Source organism: Triturus cristatus, chromosome 7 (assembly GCF_964204655.1).
Source record: "Triturus cristatus chromosome 7, aTriCri1.1, whole genome shotgun sequence".
Lineage (NCBI taxonomy): Eukaryota > Metazoa > Chordata > Amphibia > Caudata > Salamandridae > Triturus > Triturus cristatus.
This window is the reverse complement of record NC_140590.1, coordinates 1,130,455,339-1,130,480,549: the sequence shown is the minus strand read 5'-3', so window position 1 is coordinate 1,130,480,549 and position 25,211 is coordinate 1,130,455,339. Positions and strand designations below refer to the sequence as shown.

Sequence of the window (25,211 nt, the reverse complement as noted above, 5' to 3'; positions counted from 1 at the left end):
CTCTCTCACATAAGCTTTTCAAAACTTTTGACGTGGCCTGAAGAATTTCCCAGCCTATGTATGGGCAACAGCGCCTCTGCCTCATACACCAAGGACTTTTATTGAACAGCTGCTTTTGACGTTTCCTGAGCAAAACTACTCCAGCGTAAGTCTTCACACAAAGAGCCAGAGGCCGCCAACGAGCCTCTGTGCGAAAGTAAGACAAATGTTGATGATACAAAATCAATTTATAGACTTAGTTGCCCTACACAGAAACGTAAACAGAACTAATCCCGCTGCGAAGGCTTTGCCCCGCTGTGTTGTGATTTTTCCCGCCTCTTTGGCTTCTCCCGTCAAGCGTTTCTCTCTCTCTCTCTCTGCTTCTCCCCAGCGACTCCTCAGTGCAGCTCCGAACACATGAAATCATCCCCATACAAACAGACACTAAAGAGGCGCCCAGAGAAGTGAGCCGGCTCAGGGGGCCTCTGTTAGCTTATGATAAAAGGCGGGGACTGGAGGGAGACGGGGGGCTCCAGCTGAGAGGGCCGCTGCTCCCGAGTCTGGATTCTCCAAACTCTCCTGCTCCTCAGACTCAAGGCTAGCTGCAAAATCACTGCAAGGGAGGGGGTGGGAGGGAGGGCACAGGTTCAATGCACTTTTATTTATATTGAACGGCTGTTCTCTGGTACTTGTTCCTCAGCTCCTGAATTGGAGACGCCTGAGGGATAAAAGAATGTAACTCTGATTCGCAAAATCACAGGGTTTGAGACCACAATAGGTGTTTTGAAAAGATAAAACGGTTTTTATGAGTCACAAAAGTCCTTTAGACTCGTAACAGGGATTTAGAGAACCATTATGAATCACAAATGGGGTGGTCGGGCGTGATAGTAGCAATGGAATGTATCAATTCTTGGTGATTGCAAATGCAGTCACAAACTACTGATTGGATACAGACACCTCGAAGAGAATTCGTAATGGGGAAACTATACTTATGGGACAGCTTTCGCTCCGTAAAATTGAGCCGGGCGGCCATGGGGGAGCAGGCCAGTGGCGGCTGGTGAATTTTGAAAGTGGTGAGGCATAAATCACTGCCCACATTTCTCCCACAAATGAGTGCAGCAAGCAATGCAGTGCAGAGAGTGCCATGGGTGTCTGGCCCGTATAAAGTGGCTTCTGCAACATTTTTCAATGGGAAACACATGGACATGCATGCATTGTGTGGTCGCCCCCTCGGGGGTGAAGATCATCAGCTATGCTGATGATACTCAGCTGGTGGTCGGCCTCACTCAGCTGGCGGAACAACCTGAGGTTTTACACGACTGCCTCGCCAATGTTTATCGTTGGATGTCCATCTCTGCCTTAAAGCTCAATGGAGGTAAAACCGAGCTGATGCTCCTGGGCAATCCCAGTCCCTCCATTATTGCGACCTGTTGGCCCCGGTCTCTTGGTGACCCACCATCCCCCAAGAAGGAGATCAAGTCCTTGGGAGTATGGTTGGAAGAAGATCTGTCCTTCCGGACTCATGCCAGGAAGACCGCAGGGGTTTGCTTTGGCTTACTGAAATCAGCCCGAAAGGTGCTACCTTTGCTTCCTGATCCAGCAAGGAAGCTGTTGATACGTGGCCTAATCCTATCGAGGCTCGATTATGGGAATGCGCTGTTTCTCGGTGCCCCCGAAGCGACCTTTAAAACTCTCCAACAGGTGCAAAACGCAGCTGCGAGAATCCTTATGGATGTTTCCAGAAGGCAGTCTGCTGCTCCTGCTCTCAGAGCGCTTCACTGGCTCCCCGTGAAGGAGCGGGTGAAATTTAAGGCGCTATGTACTGCCCACAAAATTCTACATGGCAAAGGCCCCCCTATCCTTGCGCATATGGCCCGTCCCTATAAACCTCCACGTCTGCTGCGCTCGGACCAAAAACACCTTCTGCAGTCAGCCAGAGTAAGAAAAGCTCGTTCTGGGGGTAGGCGTTTCTCGGTGCAGGTGGCTTCTCTTTGGAACTCTCTGCCCATCAGGATTCGCTCAGAGCCCAAGATCCTACCATTTAGAAAACTTCTTAAGACCTACCTGTTTCCACAGTAGTGACTAGCTGAGTCTCCCCTTCTGGTCTGTTGCGCCGGGACGCCCCTGGGTAAGCTGAGCGCATTACAAATTTCATATTATTATTATTTATTACTTTGGAAATTGATCGACCAAATAGCTCCAGGATGTACTGTCAATTTGAAATGACATCCTTAGACTATTCCGGTACAACATATTTTATCACCAGGAATGCTGGTGGTGTCTTCCCACACCACCAAAAAATGAAAACTGCACAATTTCTCTAATACAAAAGATATTAATTGCTCATTTTCTGACAGCAGCGATGCAAGCTTTACTCAACACACAGGTACCAAACCTGCAGCAAAAAAATCCAACATCTTTCACATACACAATTTGTAGCCAAAGGCAGTAACAGGTCAAGCTTCTCTTACACAAAGTCCACATAAGCAGCAGCAGTGCAAGCTTCCCTTACATGTTATAGCAAGCTCCACTCACTAATACACAATGTTTCTGTAAGGCAAAATCAGAGAATTCTTAACTAGTCTTGCAAAGAGAAAGGAAGTGTTCAAGCAGCAGTGGATGGTTCCCTAATAATTACAGAAGAAATGCAGTACTGGAAGCATAAGTGTATGCAAGCTTCCACCATAACAAGCTGTAATCTAACCAGCACCTCAAACATACACACAGCAGGGTTGACACAGATGTGGTGCAAGCTTCTGACTCACACAACGAACAGATGCTGCGCTGGGCAACCAATACAGCAAGTTGGCTTAACCCATAATGACCAAATGCAACATAGGCAGAGTACAACAGCTGATGCAGTTTATAGAGCAAAATAAAAAATGATGGCAATATGTGCAGAGTTTAAAAATACAGCAAACTATATTTCGGTCAAATGTAATCATAGTTGGAAAGTTGCCTCACTTGCCCTCATGTTTGACTTCTTCAGATCCCTATTTTTTTGAGTAAACAGTCACTTGCCAGCTGGCTGTAAATATTGAGTCCATACATACAGCATTATAAGCAAAACTATACGTCCCAGAACGTAACTTGTGTAACTAGCTAAAAAGGAAGGACGGGCTGAAAGGGTCACTGATGACAGAGCAACCTCTCATTTTCAGGCTAAAAACAATTACAAAAACCAAAGGAAATGATGGACGGAGTGTTGAACATTGCAAGCACTCACCCCCAGTCAACTGATCTGGGTTTAATCCATCACCGTTCTTTAGCCCACTCTGCCACCCCAGGTCAGACATGGCCATATGCAAATCAGTCTGACCCTGTGCCTCATGGGAACAGTCCAGCCCGAACTGCCAAGCCATGTCTTCCCTGGACCGGAAACAAGCTTCCTAGGACCGGTTTCTGGCATTTCAGCCGTCTTCAGCCAGGCTTGCTTGAATCCAGTGGCAAAGTGAGCAAGGGACTCACGTCTGAGCATACCCTGCCAACTTATGGCGAACAAAGCAAAAACCAAAGGAAATGATGGACGGAGTGTTGAACATTGCAAGCACTCACCCCCAGTCAACTGATCTGGGTTTAATCCATCACCGTTCTTTAGCCCACTCTGCCACCCCAGTTCAGACATGGCTATATGCAAATCAGTCTGACCCTGTGCCTCATGGGAACAGTCCAGCCCGAACTACCAAGCCATGTCTTCCCTGGACCGGAAACAAGCTTCCTAGGACCGTTTTCTGGCACACCTCTGAGGCACAGGGTCAGACTGATTTGCATATGGCCATGTCTGAACTGGGGTGGCAGAGTGGGCTAAAGAACGGTGATGGATTAAACCCAGATCAGTTGACTGGGGGTGAGTGCTTGCAATGTTCAACACTCCGTCCATCATTTCCTTTGGTTTTGCTTTGTTCGCCATAAGTTGGCAGGGTATGCTCAGACGTGAGTCCCTTGCTCACTTTGCCACTGGATTCAAGCAAGCCTGGCTGAAGACGGCTGAAATGCCAGAAACCGGTCCTAGGAAGCTTGTTTCCGGTCCAGGGAAGACATGGCTTGGCAGTTCGGGCTGGACTGTTCCCATGAGGCACAGGGTCAGACTGATTTGCATATGGCCATGTCCGAACTGGGGTGGCAGAGTGGGCTAAAGAACGGTGATGGATTAAACCCAGATCAGTTGACTGGGGGTGAGTGCTTGCAATGTTCAACACTCCGTCCATCATTTCCTTTGGTTTTGCTTTGTTCGCCATAAGTTGGCAGGGTATGCTCAGACGTGAGTCCCTTGCTCACTTTGCCACTGGATTCAAGCAAGCCTGGCTGAAGACGTCTGAAATGCCAGAAACCGGTCCTAGTAAGCTTGTTTCCGGTCCAGGGAAGACATGGCTTGGCAGTTCGGGCTGGACTGTTCCCATGAGGCACAGGGTCAGACTGATTTGCATATGGCCATGTCCGAACTGGGGTGGCAGAGTGGGCTAAAGAACGGTGATGGATTAAACCCAGATCAGTTGACTGGGGGTGAGTGCTTGCAATGTTCAACATTCCGTCCATCATTTCCTTTGGTTTTTGCTTTCAAAACAATTACAGCAGCATTCTGTAAGACAAGTCAGTCACATTTATCTGTTGCTTGCTTTCCACTCCATACTTCTCTGGGAAAGTAAAGGAAAACTCACTTCCACTAGTCCATCCATTCTCTATCTTTCACATTTTAAATAGTTGTGTGTGAAAACAGTGAAGCTGATGTCGTTAGATATTGCACCATGTGCAGAATTGCCCTTTACAAGTTAATCTTTGCCTTCTGTGATTCTTTATGAAAGATAAGGGAGCCCTCATGCCAGCTGCTGCCCATGCAGGTAAGAGTGGAGGTGCTGAGTGGGGGGGGGGAGAGGATTTCGACTGATGACCACAAGGGAAAATTAAATATTGTCCAATCCTCCCCTAATCCGGCCCACCGCCCACCGCTCTTACCTGCATGGGCCGCTCCTGCCTCATGCACGTTTAAATTCAAAACAGTGAGGCCTCAGTGTAGTTACCTGTACTTACAAGAAGGAAAATTAACACTGACTTTGACCGCAGAAAAGCTTTCTGAAAATACCCTTTATTTTTAACAGGCCCTTCATCCATCTCTAGCAACCACAAGTCACTCACGAGCGCTTCATCAAAATTTGGACTCGGATGCCCTTGCAAGGCCATTATTTGGGACACACTGAGAAAGAGTGGGCTCCAGACGACAGATCAGGCCAGCTCTGTGGGACAGAATAAGAAATGAGGCCAGCGGCTTTGGTCAATGAAGGTGGCAGGGAATTGGGCTTCGGAAAGTTCCAGATTTTCGAGTAGCTGCAGCAACTTGTGGCGGTTGGGAGGGCAAGTTACGCCAACCCTTTCCCACAGCGTCATATGGTGGAGTCTGTCATGCTTACGAACCCAATTCCCTCCCTATGGCGACTTTGGGAAGAGTGGGGAGGGAAGGCAATAATAATTGGCATGTAGCTACGCCCCGGGCTGAGGTTCATGCCGCCCTGGGATGTTGCAAAAAGTGACACTACTGTGCGTCATCTAGGGGAGGAAACTAAAAGCTCCAGATAACGGCAGGCTAGGGCTGTGATGACTTAAGCCCTTGGAACTCCACAATGGCTGGCACATGCGCATTAGCACATGTGTCCGTGAAAGTGCCTGCCTGCCTGACCCTAACGTTATGATGCCAGCACTGTGAGCATTCAGCAGTCACTGGCAATATGACATTGGCGTCGGGTGTCTTCAAGATACGATTTCTTGTTTTATGTGGCGTCCACACTAATAATTAAATAATCACAACGCACAGCGTGTAATGGGATTATTATTTCACCAATGTGGATGGCACATAAAGCAGCAAAATTAGGGGGGCGAAGCCCCTCAGCCCAAAGGGAGCAGCCGCCCCTGGCAGGTGGAGGTCCAGAGAACTGATGATTGTTCTCCTCATGCATTCCCATATGGGTATTTCTTTTTAAAGTAGCTCCTGTCCCCTTAAAAGAACCAGACAACTATAAACAAAAAAACTGTTTGGGGAAAGCAAATGCAAGTAAGGTGGCCTGCTGTCCCTGGCAGGCCACCATCCCTTCATTCACAACCATCCACTGGTGGGAGCTAACTGCGACCTACATACTTAATATTCATTAGGCAAATCATTTTATGACCACTTGGGAATGTACAACTTGCAATGCAACCTATTATTGTATAGGTTCACACTGAAATTTGCATGCCCATACATGTTTCAGCCTCCACCCTGGAGCCTATACAGGGCCTGGGGCTCTTGTCAGTACATAGCTACTGTGGGAACTGCATACAAATGAAGTACTAGGAGATGTTTGATGTCTGGCAGGTAAAAAGAGATGAATAAGTAATATAAAACACAACATCAGTGTGGCACGGTTACGTCATTGGGTCGAGGCACGGGGGATGGGGAGACTTTCTCCTTGGCTTGCTGACTCCTGATGATGGTTAAAGTGAAGCCCTTTGGGGTACACGAGAGTGGAAAGCAGCTGAGCTCTGAGCAACAGGAACAGCTGTGTCGGTGCCAGTGGTGACTTATCAGCCCACAGAGATGTTCCTGGTAAGAAGCCCCTACCTCTTCAACATGGAACACCGTCCTCAGCAGGAACAGTCCTTTAACAAGGAAGCAAGATACCTCCTGAATACGGTAAGTGGTTCAGAGCTGCACTTTACAATAAACAGTGCTTAATTTGAGCCGGTGGTTTCCAGTGCTCATTCTTTTATGGTAGGCACGGGGAGATTAAGGGATTTGCCCAGAATCACAGGATGTTGAGCAGACACCAACACTCAAACCTGGGTCCCCAGCTCCGAAGTTGTCAGCTCTGGCCATTATGCCACATACTTTCCCCACTTTCATGGTTAGTAGTTGGTTCTGTTTTAGGCGGCGCTAATAGGAGAAATGGGCTGGTGCAAGCTGTCTCCTGAAGAGAGCCTCCGAGTGTATTATTATTTTTTTTTTACAAATTAACCACTGCAATAAGATCTCACTGCCTAATTAGTTTCACTCTAAACCTTAGTGTGGCCAATGGTGGCTGTGGTGTCCACTCTCTTCTAGTACAATGTGTCATCAAGTAAAACATGACGGAGATGGCGCTTTAAATCTCCCCAGTGAGTTCCTTTCTAAAATGCCATCTGTGGTCCTTTCTGAGAAAGAGTGCTTCTCTGCCTGGTGATTGGCTGTCAGCAGGTTTAAAGAGTCTCCCTTAAGGGGCTGCTGCTAACATCCATATACGTGTCCACTCCTGAATGGCTGGGAGGAAACCGAAGATGTCACCTTACAATGGGTTTCTTTCCTGTAAAACCAGATCATTTTTATTACCCAAACAGCAAAAAAGAGCCTTTTATTCAATAATACCATTGGAAGCTCAGTAGCTCAGGGTTTCACTGCCTTTCTTTGACTTTTTTGGGTGATCTGGGTAAACTTTACCATTTATAAAATGTATCACAATTGACGTTTTGGGAAAAACTTTCAGACACAGTTATCAATCTCATATTCAGTCCCCTAGAGCTACTGGTTTTAATTTATGTTTTGATGAAAATGGCATTTAATTCAGATAAAAGGTTGAAGCTTTGCCTTGAAATACAGCTTGTGAGGGAATTTCTCAGCGCTAGTCCAGACATTTGGTTAATGTACCTCAAAGCCAGAAATGCTCCAGTGCTAGGGTACATTAAGAAAACAGTTGTTTAATGTACAACTGATTGAAGATACTTTAGAACTATAGAAACAGAGAAACAGAATTTAATTAAATCTGTTCCTATGTATGTGTACAATGCTAATGGGAGCTGTGTGGGAAAACAAGCATTGGCAAACTCAATTGGTCTCTCTATGCGAGAGCTATTGGTTTTGTTAATGTCTTTTAGCCATTCTGTAGAGCAGCGCTGCTTCTGTGCAGATTGTCTAAAAGTTAGAAAAAAGCGCTATGACAAAACCACTACTTGCCAAATCATAGCACTTCTTTTTACTTATTGGGGGGGGGGGGGCCTGGGCAACACAGATAACGGAAGAGAGGGTGTCAGGGAATGGGCAAGATGAACAACAGGGAAGGGTGGGAGGGAACAGACAACGGGATGGTAAAACAAATCGCTATGACATAGCAACAAAGAAGAAGTACCACAGGTGAAATAGTGAGAAGCAACAAGGGGGTGAGGGGACGCATAAAATAAACCTCAAGCACAGTGCGAACAGCAAAATCAAGATGAAGCATTTAGTACTTGTTCCATGCTCCACATAAAAGAGGAAGTGAAGCCAGCCTGCGCTGAACAATTAAGAGGCAGCAAATAAGAGTGACAATGAGGCCAACGAATGGTAAGCAATGGGTGGGCTCCAAGCCCCTTGCTGTATACAATAGCTCCTGCAACTCTGCCTGAGGCAAGACCTAAAAATGATTCTGCCTCTTGCCGCTTTGTGTTCTGCAGGTCCCTTTGGCTATGTGGTCAGACCGGCAACAATGGATGCACTGCAGTAATATTGTTCGTGTGCCTACAGCAGAGAAAGATCAGGGTCAGTCATGGCTAGTACCAATTTTGATTCACTACGGGTACCTAATCATGACTTGCAGTGATCACCGATTTGAGAGGGCAGAGCCAAACACCATTGAGTCACTGCAATGTTCTAAACAGTTGAGCATCGGGCTGATAAGGTGCAAAATAATTACTCATCCTCAGGCCCGGTGAAACTACATTTACGCCAGTTTAGTGACATTAATTTCCAGAATTTCGCATTACAATTTTTACACGAAAGGCCTGAGATTACACCATTACACTAAATCGTGTAATTAAAGCTTCAATTGGGTAAAAATCCTATTGTCAAAGCATGCGATGAACCCAATGCAAGTGGCTGTTGTTATGTCACATGCGATTTTGCACTCTTTTTTTTAGCAAAAAGTGCATCTTCTCACTAAAAATGGATGCAAAAATGTATTTTGCTCTAAAACATTGTGCACAATGCTGAAGCCAACGTTTTGTCTAATAATGTGTAATTTAGCGTAATTATTTTGGCCATTTTGGGTAATTTCCATAAAAGATATGACATAAATCTCTTCCAGTTTTGCTCACCCTCACACAAGGATGCGTTGAATGTGTTTTGGTAACATATTTATCATAGATATTTAACAGAATAGCATCAAGACTGTTCACATGTGTAAAATATTATTGAGCATTTTTCCTCAATGAGTTCAATGAAATGGACAATTACTATATTGTGATTTATGCCTCCCCTCTGCCCCCATTGTATCTTATAAATGTAAGAGGTCAAATGAGGTCAAGTGCTCTAGTTTGGTCAATATCTGCAAAGCCATTTAGATATATTATATAGCTATATATTTATATGTCTATCTATATCTATCTATCTATCTATCTATCTATCTATCTATCTATCTATATCTATATCTATAGCTATATATATATATATATATCCCAAAGTTCTTCAAAAACGCTGGCCCCCTCGATCCAAGGACGTAGAAGAAAGGCAGCACAGCCAGGCAAAAGCAGGTTGTAAGTAGTCCTTTTTATTTGTTTAAACTACTGACAGTCCAACAAAGATATACAGAGATTCTGTAATTCCTGTATAAACGGCAGAGTCTGATTTCTTTATAATTGGCGACTTGTGATGATCACAGTAGCCGATTATAAAGACAAGTTGTTAGAACTCAACTGTTATAATTTATGACAGTCGACTTCTGACAATGCCTGCTACCAGGGCCAGCAGCCAAGGTGGTGCATAATTGAGGCAGCTGTTCAAAGCAACAAAAAACAAACACTGTTTTTCTTTCTTCTGCTCTATTTTTCAAGTTTACAATGACAAGAGGAGAGAACATGTTTATTTTATGCACTCATTGGATAGTAAGAGAAAATCTTGAATCTTTAAGCATGTTTCTACACATTCCGAGCTGCTGCAGCTTTTTTGTTGTTAAACTGACTTGTATTAAACTGTTTCTAATATCTGTTTGTAACAAATATCGAACATGTTTTTGATATGTTTAATTTTGCACTAGAAGTTTTTAGCTCTTTTCTTCATGTTTGTAAACATGCTCGCTCTTTCATATGAAAGAGCTACGCACCAAGGTTTTAAGTGTCTAGTGGGAAAGGTGATGCTGTGACCATGTATTATGTGGAATAAAGTACCCCCTGGCGCACATGATATGGATATTGCAAGTCACCTTGGAGTTCCATAACCTTATAAAGGAACTCGGCCTTCTGCCTTGTTCTCTCTTTGGTTATGGAAATCCTTGGTGACTTGCAGTATCCTTAAGAGAGAGGTTATTATTGTTTTCAGCATGTTTAAAAGGATTCTTAATTTTATGAGATAAAGGAAGAGACTATGAGACATAGTTCTCAAGTGACCATCTTCTGAGTCTAAAATTGGCTAATTCCCTGCTGCTGTGTCCCATATCAAGCATCAAATTCATTGCATTCAAATATGTCCTGTGACTTCTGGGTCATTTGAGTTTCATTGCTACTGTGACAGATTTTGAGCAATGTGGGGCACATACATATGAAGCAGTATTTGCCAAATGAGCCATCTTGACTTGGCGAAGAGGAAGGTTTTCAATGCTTCTTGAGGGAAATGACGCACGGGGGAGATCTGACTGGTCGGATGGTCTGTTTCAGACTCAGGTGCTTACCCAGTGAAGTGTCTATCTGCCCTGATTTCGAACTTAGATTAGGGGATGTTGAGATTGAGTTTGTAATGCAATAAGGAAGGCGCTGTCCCTACTGTCCCTTAAAAAATAAGATAATATATATTCAACTTTACTCTGACTGGAAAAAAAGCATGTATCTTTCGAGAACGAGGGGCCTTCTTGCCTCCTTATTTTGGGTTAGGCTCCAGACTTGCGAAGGCCTATTGAACTTTGTGTCTCCTCTTGAGCTCTCTAGGTGCTGGTGTAATCAAATTTGGTGTTGAAGAAAATGCATCCATGGTACTATGAACTCTCAGGCTCTCTAGCAAGGCTTCTTCATGGTTCTCTGAGCTGGAACAAAGCTCTTTTGTGCACTGCTCTGACCCGAAAGGATATAGAATGGATGCAGTCCATGTGAAGGACCAATTCATTCGGCAAAGGTGATTCGTGGCTGGGAAGGCTTGGAGGTGGTAGGTAATCATAGATGAGGGCATGTGCTGCAGGTCCAGTAAAAGGCAATTTTTTTATACAGTTTGGATTGATTAACTTTACGACCGCTTCTTCCAGCCATGCTACGAACTGCTCAGCCGTATGTGACTTGTAGACCCATTTGACTTGTGGAGAGGATGTAGCCTTACGACTAGAGCGGTCAACCTCGAAGCTGGGGAACTGGTTTGGAGTCTTGGCAACGACGCTCAACATCCTGTGATTCTGGGCAAATCACTTAATCTCCCCGTGCTAAACAAAAATGATCTGTAACGAAACTGGTACTCATGTAAATCGCTCTGATACCTGATATCCTCGGGTCTAGTTCGCGCTATATAAAACTCTAAAAAGCAATTAAAAAAAATTACTTAGTAGCAGCCTGAAAACTCCAGTCTTTCCACTGGACATGCCAGAGTTATACTCCTATCCTTCGAATGTGCTGGTAAAGAAGGTTTAGAAAATGGGGCAGATATCAGGAGAAATATCATCATAACAGAATCAGTGGAGGAAGACCATGAATGAATGAATAGATGCAAATTTATATATCCCAACAGTTGTCCAGCAAGGGCGTCCCAGCAGCATGTTAGTAGGGCAGACGCTAAATAAGACACAATTATGTTAAAAGGTCTGGAAGAGCCAGGGTTTCAGTTGTCTTTTAAACAAAGTTCAGACTAAATGACAAGGAGAGAAAATTATAACTCATTCCACAGCTTGGCAGCAAGGAAGGAAAACACTGCCAATGGACCCTGCGATGGCTTATGGGAGGACGTTACCACAAATTTCACATGGGTGCTTTGGTATTGTGTCGGGGATACAATTGTGAGGGATGTCAAGAAACTTTCGAAATATTATATTTTAATATTTTCAGCGATCCATGCTTGGGGGGGGGGGCGCTCCATTGTGGCAGTAGTTCTATCACTCCATTGGTTCTAGAGACAGCTTTTCTTTCAAAGAAGGATGTATTAACTGACTACCATTGAGACTGAGGCATGGTGCCCTGGGCTGGGGAGCCATTGATATTGATACATTTAGATATGATCAGGTTGGTTTTAACCCATGGTGGTAGCAGTGCCATACAGGTGGGTGAGTCTGAGGTTCTGAACCGAGCGGTGAGTGACTGACTTCACCAGCACATGGTGTGAGTTAGAGAGGGATCAGCCCGAGACTGGAGTGGAAGAAACAGGCCAGAGTAGAAAAAGTGAGACATAACACATGAAGGTGGATAATGGTTAGAAAGAGGCAGGGCAGAGAGGGAGAGACAGGTGACAGTCTGGTAACAAATGAAGAAGAAAGGAGAGGACATTTAACATGGGGAGTGGTGAGAATTGAGAAAGGAGAGAAAGAGGAAGGATATGCCATCGTAGAAATGTGAGACTGAGACAGGCTGATGTGACAAACAGGTAGGCCTGAGGCAGTCAATGGTGTGACATGTGACTGACAGTGACTACCTGCAATCCCAGCCTCTCAGAGGCTCCAGCCTGTCACACCATGCACATCTCCACCATTGGGTTAGCCCACTGCTGCCTTCCCTCCGCACCTCTCTCCACCATCCCAGGCTTTCTCAGCATGATAAAGATTTTGCTGACTCGGCTCCTTCATTCTCTCTCAGAGGCAAACCCAACCCTGGCTCGTCCCTTCCCCTACATTACTCACATCTACATAGCCATGACCTGTGACTTCTGAAGGTAAAATCATGCGAAGACGTCCTCTGCCTCATCTAAGACACCAGGAGGGAAGCAGATATGGGCAGTCGAGTGGGTTGCTGAGCTAGTTGGATGGCAGTGCCTTTCTGAATCTTTAATATTTAATCCCTAAATCACATCCGGTCCACTAGACCATAACTAATCCCCCCCTACTCCCCTGCTTGAAGGAGCTTGACAGGCCTGGCAGTTTGTGCCTCTGTATAGGTCGGGGGTCTTAGTGTTTGTTTTAGGGGGAGCTTTTTGTTGCATTTATCTGCCTCCCACTGTGCTGCGAATCAATATCCAAGCGCAGTGGGTGGGATTTGTGCATCAAAGAACTATTGATCATGTGATTGAGTGAAAGCGCTTTGAAGGAGGCCTGGGAAGGAGTGGGGGAATCCACTGTAATGGGATGTGCTTTTCCCCAGGTTGCAAAGAGATCCTAGGTCAGGGACGGGTCTGTTGCCTTGGGGATGGGGGAGGAACAAGGATGGAGGCAGACAGACACCATCATTAATTGCCAAACTGCTGCATGAATCGCTGTTTGGCTGTGTCCCGATGGCCTGACCTCACAGGTCAGTGTGTGGGACGTTTTTTGGCCTGTTTTATGGTCGGTGGGCCGGTTCTTACTGTTTATTTCCCTGATATCAAACCAATCATTTCCTGCAGCAAGCTCAAATCCATGCAGCGTTCCATATCTTGAAAAACACCTATACTACGTTTCTTTACAAGTTCAAAACAGCCCTAATTTCCAAACATGGGCCACTTTTTGGCTTTCTAATTCACCATTGGGGGCAATTTTATTTTGGTGCCTGGGCCTATTTTCTGTCCCAGTCAAACCCTGCCTGCGGTACCGAAACACCGACCGCTTTCAGCCTGATACGGGGCTCCAGTTATCAGCCTCTCAGTCTGGGTGCTGCCTAAATCTCCTACTCTCATTAGAGAGATATGTCTTAGCAGTGTGTCAGTCAATCCACCTGTCAGTCCTTCTAACCACTTATTATTCAATTCATGTTTGGACTCCTGTTCATCAGCCCTTCCAAGTTCCCCAGGTCCATATGTGATGTGCTGCTCCAGTGCAGTTTTTTTCTTTGATTTCAGGAACTTGTAGTCTTGTTTACTCCAGTACAAAGCAGGACTACAAGTCCCAGAATTGAAAGCAAAAACAGCTGGACTGGAGTAGCACATCAAGCATCATCAAGCATGGACTTGGCATGGGAAACATGGCAGTTATGGTTCATCCACCTTCCCTTTGAACATTTCCTCACTTCTCTTCAGACCAGAGAAGATAATGGGGCATTGGTTCCCAAATCCCACTAACGATTTACTGTTAGCAACAGATAATATCCAATAATCAACAATCAGACTGGGTGACCAAGATACCGAAAAGGACGGAAGATGCTGCACCCGAACGGCTGGCCAGGGGAAGAGGAGTCTCTTCCATGTCAGAGGTCGGATACATTTATTGGTGCTTTTGATGAATCTAGGGCTTGTGTTGCCGTCGCTTCATTCAAGGGGATGCAAGGCAACGCAAGCCCTTACATTAGATTTACTAAGCCACGCAAAGGCACCTTGCGTGGTCATGCATGGTCTAATAAATCTAGAGTAACGCAAGGCAGCGCAAGTCGTTGCCTTCCATTGCTCTGAGCTGGGAAGGCGCTGCACGGGTGGAGTCCGGCCATTCCCATGCGCCCACCCATGGATTTTATAAACAAAAACAATGGTTCTGTCGGGCAACCAAAATATTTCTTTTTTGTGAGCAATTGTATCCCATACGCTGGATTCCAGTCTGCACAGAGACGCCAGGCATGAGTCCTGCGTCAACGCTGCTGTTCCATGACACAGGACTCACGCCCGGCGCCTCTGTGCAGACTGGAATCCAGCGCCTCTATACATAATTATCTCAAAATCCTCGCTTCGACAAACTAACCACGTTGGATCGAATCACTTGGACCATTCGGTTTCTAAAAGATGACCTACTAAACAGGATTGTTTCCTTAATTCACCAAGGGCTGTCATCCCCTACTCCCTCACACCTATCCTGATGAAGACCCGCCTTGACTTATTAACCAAGCATAGATTGGGTTGAAACGTCAACGATCTCCTTTGGTCCAGATTTATCAAGACTCTGAGTGCAAATGATTGAATAATTTGTTTAAACACAAAAGAGTCATTGTGAATGTCATATGCATTCTGGTCTCCCCCTTTCCTGTGTTGTAATCGCTAGTGTTGTCCTCCAACATCAGCTGTAGCTTTGTGATGCGGCATAAGAGTTGCAGTGTTTCTCTGGCAGTGTAAAGATTTCCTTTCTGCTAGACTGTAGGCGGAACCACAGTGCTGTAGGGTAGAGGCTGCCCTTGCACTGGATTGTAGAAGCTGCCTGTGTGGCAAGGTATGAAAGCTGCCTTTTTGGCTTGGGGCAGATTGTCTGTGCTGTGGAATAGACAAATAATGTGCTGTGTTTCCGGGAATTAATGGGTCTATCTCATATCTCCTATGTGATATGGACCAGAGCTCAGATTTCAGGGAGCGAGGCGAATAGCTGTCAGTGAACCAGGGCCGTCTTAACAGCATTATAGGACCCCGGGCAAAGCAGTGCACTGGGCCCTTCCTACACAGCCACTCACTGGAATAAAAACATTTAACGGAAAATTTGTGTAAAATTCTGGCCTGCATGGGGCCCCTATGCTCGTGGGGCCCCATGGCAACTGCCCAGCGTGCCTGTGTGTTAAGATAGCACTGCAGTGAACCACCTTCTACACATACCCAAGGTGCAAATGTATCCTGAGTGCTGATACTCCACCAATAAATATTTACCCCAGTGAAAATTTGGCCTCTATCAGGGTGTATGACAGTATATCGAGGACAGTAATATCGACCTATATCACATCCCATATATCGCCTACCACTACACTGCCAAAATGTATTATTATTTTTACATCCACGTCATCTGCTTGACAACATCAACTATTATAGTCACCTATGTTACTTAACTAGATTTATCTTGCACTACAGTAGTTAGGTCAATATAGTGGATGTGATAATATTGCATGTGATATAATGCATGTGATGCAGTGAGTGTATACTCTCTCCTAGTACAGAGCTGCCCTCTAGTGGAGATTCACCGTGCTGCGAATGCGCTCCTATGCAGATTTGCTCTAGTACAGATTGCCTTCCGTGTAAATTTAGCCCGTTACTGAGGTACATTCAACACACTTACCCCTATTCAGAATTACCCCAAAGTGCAGAATTAATCTCACTCCAGAAGTGCCTCCATTGCACTGTGAACCTGCACCATCCCCAGCCAGACTTACCCCCCAGAGCCTGCTTCATCACAAAGTCCATGGCTGCTCTTGGATCTCCTCGCGGTACAGGTGGTACGTGCTCTCATCCAGGGGACTGCGGGGATTCTTTACAAATGGCCACTCTGGAAAGAGACAGACAGTGTCAAGATGGGCGTCGACTGTGGATGTAGAAGGCATATATTACCAAAAGCAGGATGTGCAAAAATTGTCTTTTTCTTAATGTCATAAAGTTTTATCTATCTATCTATCTATCTATCTATCTATCTATCTATCTATCTATCTATCTATCTATCTATCTATCGATGCCGGCGGAGCACGCCGGATGTAATACTCAAAATGTCCACGAAATAAGCGCTCAATCAGGGGATATGTCAACCAGCAGCTAGTTTATTTCCAGTTATGCGATTATATATATATATATATCTATATATATATATATATCAAAAACCGCAATAATAGCGGTCAATGATTAAGAAAATTACGATTGAATTGTGATTTTGTGTAAAGGTATATATTCAGCCTTTATGATCAAAAAGGACGAAAATTGTCATTCATTCTGTGTATAATGCATTGCATTTTCAGATTACATCAATCGGTTTACTCAGTTTAGCACAATGCATTTTGTTGAAATGTAAATTTTGTTAAAGTTGCATTTAAGAAAAAAGTGGCCTCGTGAAGTAACGAGTAGCCTGGAAGTCTGTTTTCTTTGTTTACCAAAAAGAAATCACATGACTATTTATTGCACTTCCTGGTTCACTTTGCCTTTACTCGTGATCAAGGGAGTGTTATCCCGAAACGCGTAGAGTAATTGTTTTGCCTATTTGCTCTCATTAAATGACCGTTTTGAAGCTCATTGGTGTCCGTGGTTGCTGGGGATTCGAGGAAGGAGGAATTACAGCGTTGTTGGAATATATATATATATATATATAATATTCCGCAAGATGCTTTTGGAAGGCCTTTAAAAATGACTTCTTAAGATAAAACGTCTTTCTAATGACATTTATGGATAGCTTTTCAACAAAACTTTTTTAGGGCAAATTTTGTGAACATTTGTGAAGGTGATACATTTTGCAATGCTAAAATTATAATTTCATGCATGCCTCCAACACGCCTACTTCAAGGACAGCAATTCAGTTTACAGTAATAAAAAATAACAAATGAAATAACTATACAGCTGGCAAACACATTACACGCAAGAGATACAGAAGACTATGCATTGCATGTATAATGAAAGAGCAAGGGCGCATTGAGGGTTGGCACTAATGGATATGTTAAATGGCACCTTTCTGTAAGTAAAACCCCAAAAATAAGTATTTTAGATGCAGAATAGAGATTTTCCCCATGGAATAGGTTTGTCGTGTGTGACAGTAATCGGTGCTCTGGACTTTAGCTCGTGCCTGGGCTTTTAGAAACATGTATCTGAAGTCTCTGGGGATGCTACATTAAAAGGCTTTATTGATTCCCTTTGAATTTTCTGTTTTTAAATGCATAAACCCTCCACTCTATATCCCCTCTGCATCTCTTATCACTCAGCCCTTTCCGTTTTACATAATCCTGGCAATCAGTTACTTCGTAACAGAATAATTTTTCCCGCTACCATACTACACGCTTCCTATCATTTGTCAACCTCTGGCCTTATCACTTCTTTCTCACTCACTAACATTCTCTTCTATTTCTACACCTCACACTCCTCCTCCAACCTTACCACTTCCTACTCTCTCTCCCTCACTTTCCGTACCTAACCGTCCATTCTCTAGTTTGCTCGAAACTTTGCTCAATTCCCAAATGTTGGCGTTCATCTCACACCATAGCTACTCCCCTTGCTCTCCCCTCACCTCTTTTACTCACTGTTTCCTTTAACTCCCCCACCTCTCTTGTATGCCCCTTTCTCCCTTACTCACCTTATCATCTGTCTTCTACTTTCACTTCTTGAATATTTGCTCTCTTTTGTCTCCATCTCTCCCCCACCGCGTTCTCCTCCTTGCTACCGCTTTTGGTTCTCTTTCTGTACACTCCTCATGCGCTCCCTTGCGCTTTAAGTGTTTCTCTTTAACCCTACAACAATTTGATTTTAATTTACAGGACCTATGCGTTTGCAATAGTCTCTTCCATACCTCCTCCTTTTCCTCCCCACCCTCCTCTCCCTCTTTTATTTCTCCCTCCATCGCTCTTCTAGTTCTCTTATCCTTTATTTGTCACCTTCAAAGTGTGGTTTTGGCTCTTGCTTTGTTCTCTCCCCCGATTTACCCTGCCCTATCCCGCCCCCGCCTCATATTCTTGTTCCACCCTCCCCCTCCTTTACATTGTCACTCCTTGCACTGAGCTCACGTTTACCCATCAATCTTAGTCACATGTGGAAACATGAATTATTTACAACCACCCTCCCACTCTTAACCTTGATCTGACCTGGGCAAGTGCAGGAAATGAGAATAAATATTGCTTTTCGACTCCCATAGCCCGCTCGCCTCCCTCTGCAAATCATACGTTTATGTCCACGTATCTTTATTGAAGTACAAAGCGTTACCATTTTAAATATGAAACAACATTTATTTTCTTTGTCGCAATTATTGAAATCGCTCAAGCACGTTTGCAGCACTTTTGTTTCCTCTTATAGCTCAGATGTGAGCCCGTTTTTTACTCTGTCAAGGTGCCCACCCATTCACAATTATTTTTTTCCGTGCCTGTTTTCTGACTCTTTTTATCACTAATTGTTCTGACTGTCATTGTGTCATTTCGGGTTAGGATTTCATACGATAATCCTTTATTAATTTGTTCACTTGCCACCTCAACGACTCGAACTGAACTTCAATTAGTGACAGGAATTAACTGAAGAAAATTGCAGGGATGGGATATAAAATATCAGAAAGAGACAGCTAATGAGTCACGGAGGCGAACTGTTAAAGCTTTGGATAGAAAGAGGTAAAGATGACAAAGAGTTGGAACTAAAAGTACTGGAAAGGAAGGGGACGTATTTCAGAGAAGGGAATCAAGAAAGGAAACCGGGGCTTGGCACAGAAGAATACAAAAACATAAAATATATTCGCATACAGGGAAGCAGGGAGAATGGTCTGTTGGCTGATGCCTCTGAAAGAAATATAAGGCTAAGGTCAGAGGTCAATCACGTCAAGAGTGTGCCTCTAAAGGGTCTGTATGAATGGGGGTTTTAAAAACCCATCTATGCAAACTGAAGCACCACAATGCGTTTAGTCTTGGAGGACTGGGTGCATAAAAGGGGTGTATTGTTTGAAATGTATAAAGAATTGGGGCACAGTCAGTCATATATAAGATCAGTGACTAAGAAAGGCCTTCAGCGATGAGGAGGAGTCATTGGCACGCCTGGCAAACACCTTTGATAGGTCTTAAGCTCTTGGGCAGGGACAGTGACATGTTGTTAGCGAATGGTAGGATGTTTTCTCCTCCCCACATGGAAACTGCCTTAGTTCACAATTCCCTTCAATTTTGAAAAGTGTATGTTTGAAACAGCATTTTTGAAACATCAGCATTAAGGTAGGGGGAACGTAGATTTCTTGCAGACATTTTACTCCTGGCTGATGCTTTCTAGTAAATATTCCTTGCTTGGCTGAGTTTGAGTGTAGAGACTGCATTCTTGACAGTATGCTGGAGAGACACCCCAATACTGCTTTTTAAATGTGAACAGCATTTTTGGTGGAATCCAGGTGGGAAATGTTACGGGACCTGGACTTTTACCGCCAAAAAACCTGCAGGACGAAAATAACTTAGGGATGGAACATAAAAGCAAAAACTTTGTTCATTCAAATTTCCAGTGGCTTTCTCATACTGGGTGTAGTCACTACTAAAACTGGGTGATTTTTTTTGCCAGCGTAGTTTTGTGTAATTTTTAGCATTTTGTGAAATTGGCCATTATGCTATGTCGGTAGGTTTGAGTAAATTACACTATCGCAGGAGCACAGCAACAATGTAAATTAACAGAGTGCGAGCGACGGTTGCTTGCATGCAGTATTGCCATATTTTCCAATCATGTAATAGTGTTCAATTTGTCATGTTAATTCCGCAAAAGGAAATTCACACATCCCTAGTCCCTGCACCCAGTTCGATAGGCCAAGGTCTCCAGCATTGTATCAGAGCAGGTGAATGGGGGGCAGCTCTATCTGATAGGACACCTCCCGGAAGTCCTACTGCCGACACTCTAGACTGAAGGTAATTATATCTGTGGTTTCTTTCCGATGGCAGTAGAGCGCAGTGCTGTCCAGGTCGTGGCAGATAATGGCTCGTTAGCGTGATGAGAGAGCTCTCTTCCCTGACAGTCGGTAATGCCTTCACACTCACCACTTATTCCTTTTTGAACGCCGGATGATGGGTAATTTGTATGTAATTTGCATTTGTCTTTTTTCCTTTTTTCCTCTTATGATTTAAATGCTATATTTTGAATTTAGAGGGCTGCTGCAGGATTATCCATCCTCGGTCTAGGAGGACTGTATCCATACCAGGTTTTCAGAATGTCCAGTTAGAACAGCATTACATACATTTAAATGGAAATCATTTAATTAACCAGTGGTTATCTCTGCCATGGATCTGGCGCTTTTAGACCTACGATGAACATCCCGTTGTCGGTGGCATAACACAAAATGATGCCCCCCACAGAATAAGGCCCCTGAGTCTCCCATATCTCACAGATATTAATTGACCCTCAGCCAGTTTGGGCACCCTTGAAGAGTTGAGGGTCGTCTCGAAGGTTGGGATCCCCTTGCACCGTAGGAGCTGGAGGGGTCCGTGCTGCGCCCCTGTTTGGGGGATGGTGATGTAGCGCATTTTGTATGGGCACATCATAATCACAATTAATTCGCACCCACATATAATCCCTTGTTGTACTTACATGCGACAGTAGAACGTGAACTGTAATAACGTGAATTGTGGTGTATTAGGGACATTTCAATGTAAACGTGAGGAGATTAATGGTGAAACAATATGTGATTAGCTGAAGACATTAACGTGTAGAATTTGTGCATGCTGCTGACAATTATTCACGCATTTGAAGTGCTTATGTAATGTGTTCATTTAGAAGTGCTCAGTATGGAGTGTTCATTTGATATGTAATTTCATATTGCCTGTGTGCCATTTTCTTATGTTGGCCGATTTCTGTAGGCGTAAAATTAATTTTCCCTGGAAGCTCTCGCATTATATTTAATTGTTGAATTTCATGTGCATGTTGGATTTGTTTTTTCTCACATTTCTGTTGCAGGTGGAAGAATCATCCTTGTTAGTTAGAATAATGTATTTGTTTTAGGAGTTAGGCTTAGGGAGAAGAGGATGCATTAAGGGTTGATACTGATAGTGGAGAACTGTTGTACTTTCCCACTGGAGTGAGCCTAGGAATCAAGGTAATCTCGCCAAGCTTGGAAGCATCGCTACCTGCCGAAAAGTTACCTATGAGGAAGTGGCCTGACCGGTGGCGTGATTCGCAAGGGACCCTGGGAAACCTACCTATGGTATTGATGTATTGTGACTAGGGAAGGTGTCTGGGACTTCTGCCTTACCTTGAGAGAGAGAGCATCTTAGAACAAGATCTGTCTTAGTAGCTTTATGCTGCTGGACCCAACTAATGTGGGGAGACTTCTTAGGAAGGCTTCCCACACTAACACCGTAACTGATCTTGCCTTGGGAAATGCTATGTAGGGATGTCACGTTGGTGCTACAGTAGGGACATATTAATGCTTTACACCCACGAACGTCTGATGAAGGGGAATCTGGATGTCTGCTTGATAATCGTTTGTATCCTGCTTCTCGAACTAATCATATTGTGTTTGTTGCACCACCTAAGTTAATCTGTAGATTTGGGTTTGTATTAGTTCCAATGTATTTACACACCCTCACTTTGAGGTGCCTGTACGTCCAGCTGTTCTTGAGTGTGTAATAAATCAACTAATCTTAATTGATAGTCTGTGATTCTTAAGAGTCATAGTAAATTGGAACTGAAATGACTGATCTGCAAACGATTTCTCCCCCCCCACGCTTTCATGCTGAGAAAAAGTACCATTGATTCGAGGTTCCAGAGCAGATCAAGAACATGGAACCCGACTCCTTCAAAGGATAAGAACACATGCAGAGGTTTTCCTGAAAGGACACGCCTGACATATCCTTTAATCTCTCACTGCAACAACCACAACTGTGACAGCCTATTGGCTAGAGAAAGAGTGTGCAAAGTTGCAAATTTGAGAGGCTTTCAACTTTGTGATTTTTTAAAACTTCAGAACGTTCAGGAAGAGTGGATGTCGTAAAGGTAAAAAAAAGGAAGAGCGGCTTCTGCGGAGTTTGGCAGGTATGTAAACACATCATGAAAATGCAAGCTTTATAACATAAGAATTAATAATGCTAAAACCCATATTATGCCACCCTACCAAAGGGCAGAGCTCAAATATTTAAAAAAAAAGTAAAACCTCTCCCCAGCCCCTAAAGAGAGATTTGCTTTTTTTTTTTCATTTTAGAGAGGACAAAGAAAATATTTACTGAGCATATATTCCCACATCTATGCATATACCACAGTTCAGAATAATATATATATATACTGTGTTTGATTATACCAGAATGAGTTTTGCATTAGTATTCATGTTGCTCAGATAAAAATACAAAAAATATATTTTGTATACTTTTAAATTCACTATTTGCACTATCGTGCACCAATTTTCACTGTATTTATCATTTGTTTTACATTGGTTTAATTATGGACGACCTTTTGGATATCAATATGCATGGTTGTAGATTGAATCAGAAATTGTTTGTGAGGTATTTATTTTACAAACATTATGGGTTTTCAATAGAGACTCTATTGCGATATTTTGCACACTTCCTCCTCCCAAAAAAATGTAAAGTGGAATTGGAAGAGAAAAGGACAGACCTGTAGTTTAAAAAGCATATATGTTTTCTATTTCTATCATGCTCGTATGCTTTTGTGTACAATTCTATCGTCGTCAAGCTTAAACTATTTAAACCAATGTATGGGACTCCACTGTGTCATGTGATCAAGGCCCGAGGGAAGGGCTGAAACGCGTCATGGTGACTGTCTGCACGAAATAAAATTCAAGCACTGAATTGCGGTCCGTATCAGTCTGTTTTTTTGGCGTAGGACAGCGCATTGGAAGCGGAATATCTGGATATTTTAAGCCGGCGGAGTCTCTTTCCGGCGTTCTACGGACCCCCTCTCGTTTTGGGCTACAGCACTTGGAGAGACTTGTTTTTCGTGAAGGAGAACTACGAGTGTGTTCCGGAAGGAGCCGTGCTGTGGAACCCCCGTAAACCGCAGAAAAAAGTAAACAAGCCCAGAGCGGACCAGGAATTGACCAAATCGGAGGAAACGGTCGTTGCTGTGTTTCATCCAGGTACGTGACTAAAAGCGGTCAAGGGGTGAGAGGTGTGCGGTTACGAAGCTTGGAGCTTACTTACAGCTTCCCAAGACTCAGAACATTTATTTGTAAACACGTGGTGCAATGTCGTCTGACACAGTAAAGGAAAGAGAACTGGCAGCATTATCAATGTTCAAGGAGTGTCGAACTGTACAAAACAAAGAGAGTAATACCAACACGAATCAAAAAGAGACTAATATGACACTAAGAGATACATTTAAATTGCTGGAAAAGAAAAGTCGATCTGAACAAAGTAAATGGTGGGAGTCGCGTTCACTACAAATGTACTTAGACGTGTATAGAGTCCCTCGTGGATTGAGGATACTTTTAGCACCAAGCTATGAGGCACCAAACCCACTCATGATGTGTGAGTGGGCAGAATGTAATCTGGAATCATCTAAATGCCTGATGCAAATTTTAATTAAATATGCGGATAGGGGGCGTGGCCAAGATGGCGGGGTGAGCGGACGCTTCCTCCCGTAGCTCCTCCGGCCCGGCCAAGCTAAAGCCCTTTTCTTATGCTTCTCTCCCCCCGCTGAGGCTCAGCGCGGGAGAGGAGCGTGGCGGAACATCAGGGGCATACACCGGTGCTGTTTTTGTCCGGATCGCCCCGGGGGAACCCCCCCAAAAGTTCGCCCGAGATCAAGGGACGACGGCGGCGAGCCCGAGGGGCGGAGCGTATTGAAGAGCTGTCCGGGCGCCTCGGTTGGGCCTGGTGCTGAAAGTTGCGGTTTGGAGGGGATCTGGCCCGCCGCTTGACGGTGACTGAAGGAGCCTGGCAGGAAGGGGCCCAACGGTGTGGACGGCTTAGGACGGGTGCCCCGGCACTCGGGCTGGTGATGGCGACACCTTGCACTGCGGAAGCCCTGACCCCTAGCCGAGGTACGGCGGACTCTCTGATGGGGTCGGACCATCTGGCCCCCTGTGCGTGACAATCGGGAGCCGGGGGTGGTACCTATTTTACTGCGGGGTGCCTCGGGGCCCCAGAGGTGTCGCCGGGCCTAGTCGTTTTGGCTTGCTCCGACCGGCCGCCATTTTGTCCCCGAAGGAGCAGTGGTGGCGGTTTCCGCTGAAGTCCTGGCTGCTGGCGGCGGGCGACCTCCCGCTATTGCTGGGCTGCCTACCGGAGGGATGAGCTGTTGGGACCCCTCCGCTGCGGCCTCCTTGGTTGTCTCCCGCTAGCTCTTGCGGCTGCCGGTGACCGGACTAGGCCGCCATTTTGTCACCTGTGACGCAGCGACCTCACTTGTGGGGGATACCCGGGCCGAGTGCTAGCCGGCGGCTGAGTTTCCCTGGGGCACTTGGACCAGTGCCCGACTGCGGAGCTGGCGATGTCTGGAAAAGGAGGCCCGAAGAAAGGGGACCGTACTCTACCGGACATGCTTGGCAGGGCCCAGCACTTGCGGGACAGGGCACAGCCCTCACCGGGGCCCTCCCGGGCTCCGGCAGATGTGACTGGAGGGGAGCCACCCGTCACGAGGGCCTTTATGGAGGAACTGTTTAGCTCCCTCAGGGAGGACTTTCAGACACTGAAGCGGGAGGTGGCCAGCGAGGTCCGAGAAGTGCGCAGAGAGGTGGAGGGCCTAGGTGAGCGTGTGGAAGCGGCGGAGACGGAGGGCCAACAGCGAGCGGAGGAGATAGTCCATCTCCAGCAGGACGTTCTTCGCCTCCGGGAACAGTGTGTGGAGCTCCAGGCCCACTCTGAGGACCTTGAGAACAGATCTCGGAGGAACAACATCCGAGTGC

The 25,211-nt window shown here is 45.0% G+C and overlaps 1 protein-coding gene across 5 annotated transcripts in view; it reads right to left on the bottom strand.

The window, feature by feature from the left end:
* CPLX2 (complexin 2) overlaps nucleotides 1-25,211 on the bottom strand; it is a 669,325-nt gene that overhangs the window by 128,177 nt on the left and 515,937 nt on the right. For all 5 annotated transcript variants that reach the window (XM_085618262.1, XM_085618260.1, XM_085618263.1 and 2 more), the window contains one exon: nucleotides 16,096-16,208. In XM_085618262.1, the coding sequence (XP_085474388.1) occupies nucleotides 16,096-16,126 (31 nt within the window). In that variant the 5' untranslated portion in view covers nucleotides 16,127-16,208. The remainder of the gene's footprint in view (nucleotides 1-16,095; nucleotides 16,209-25,211) is intronic.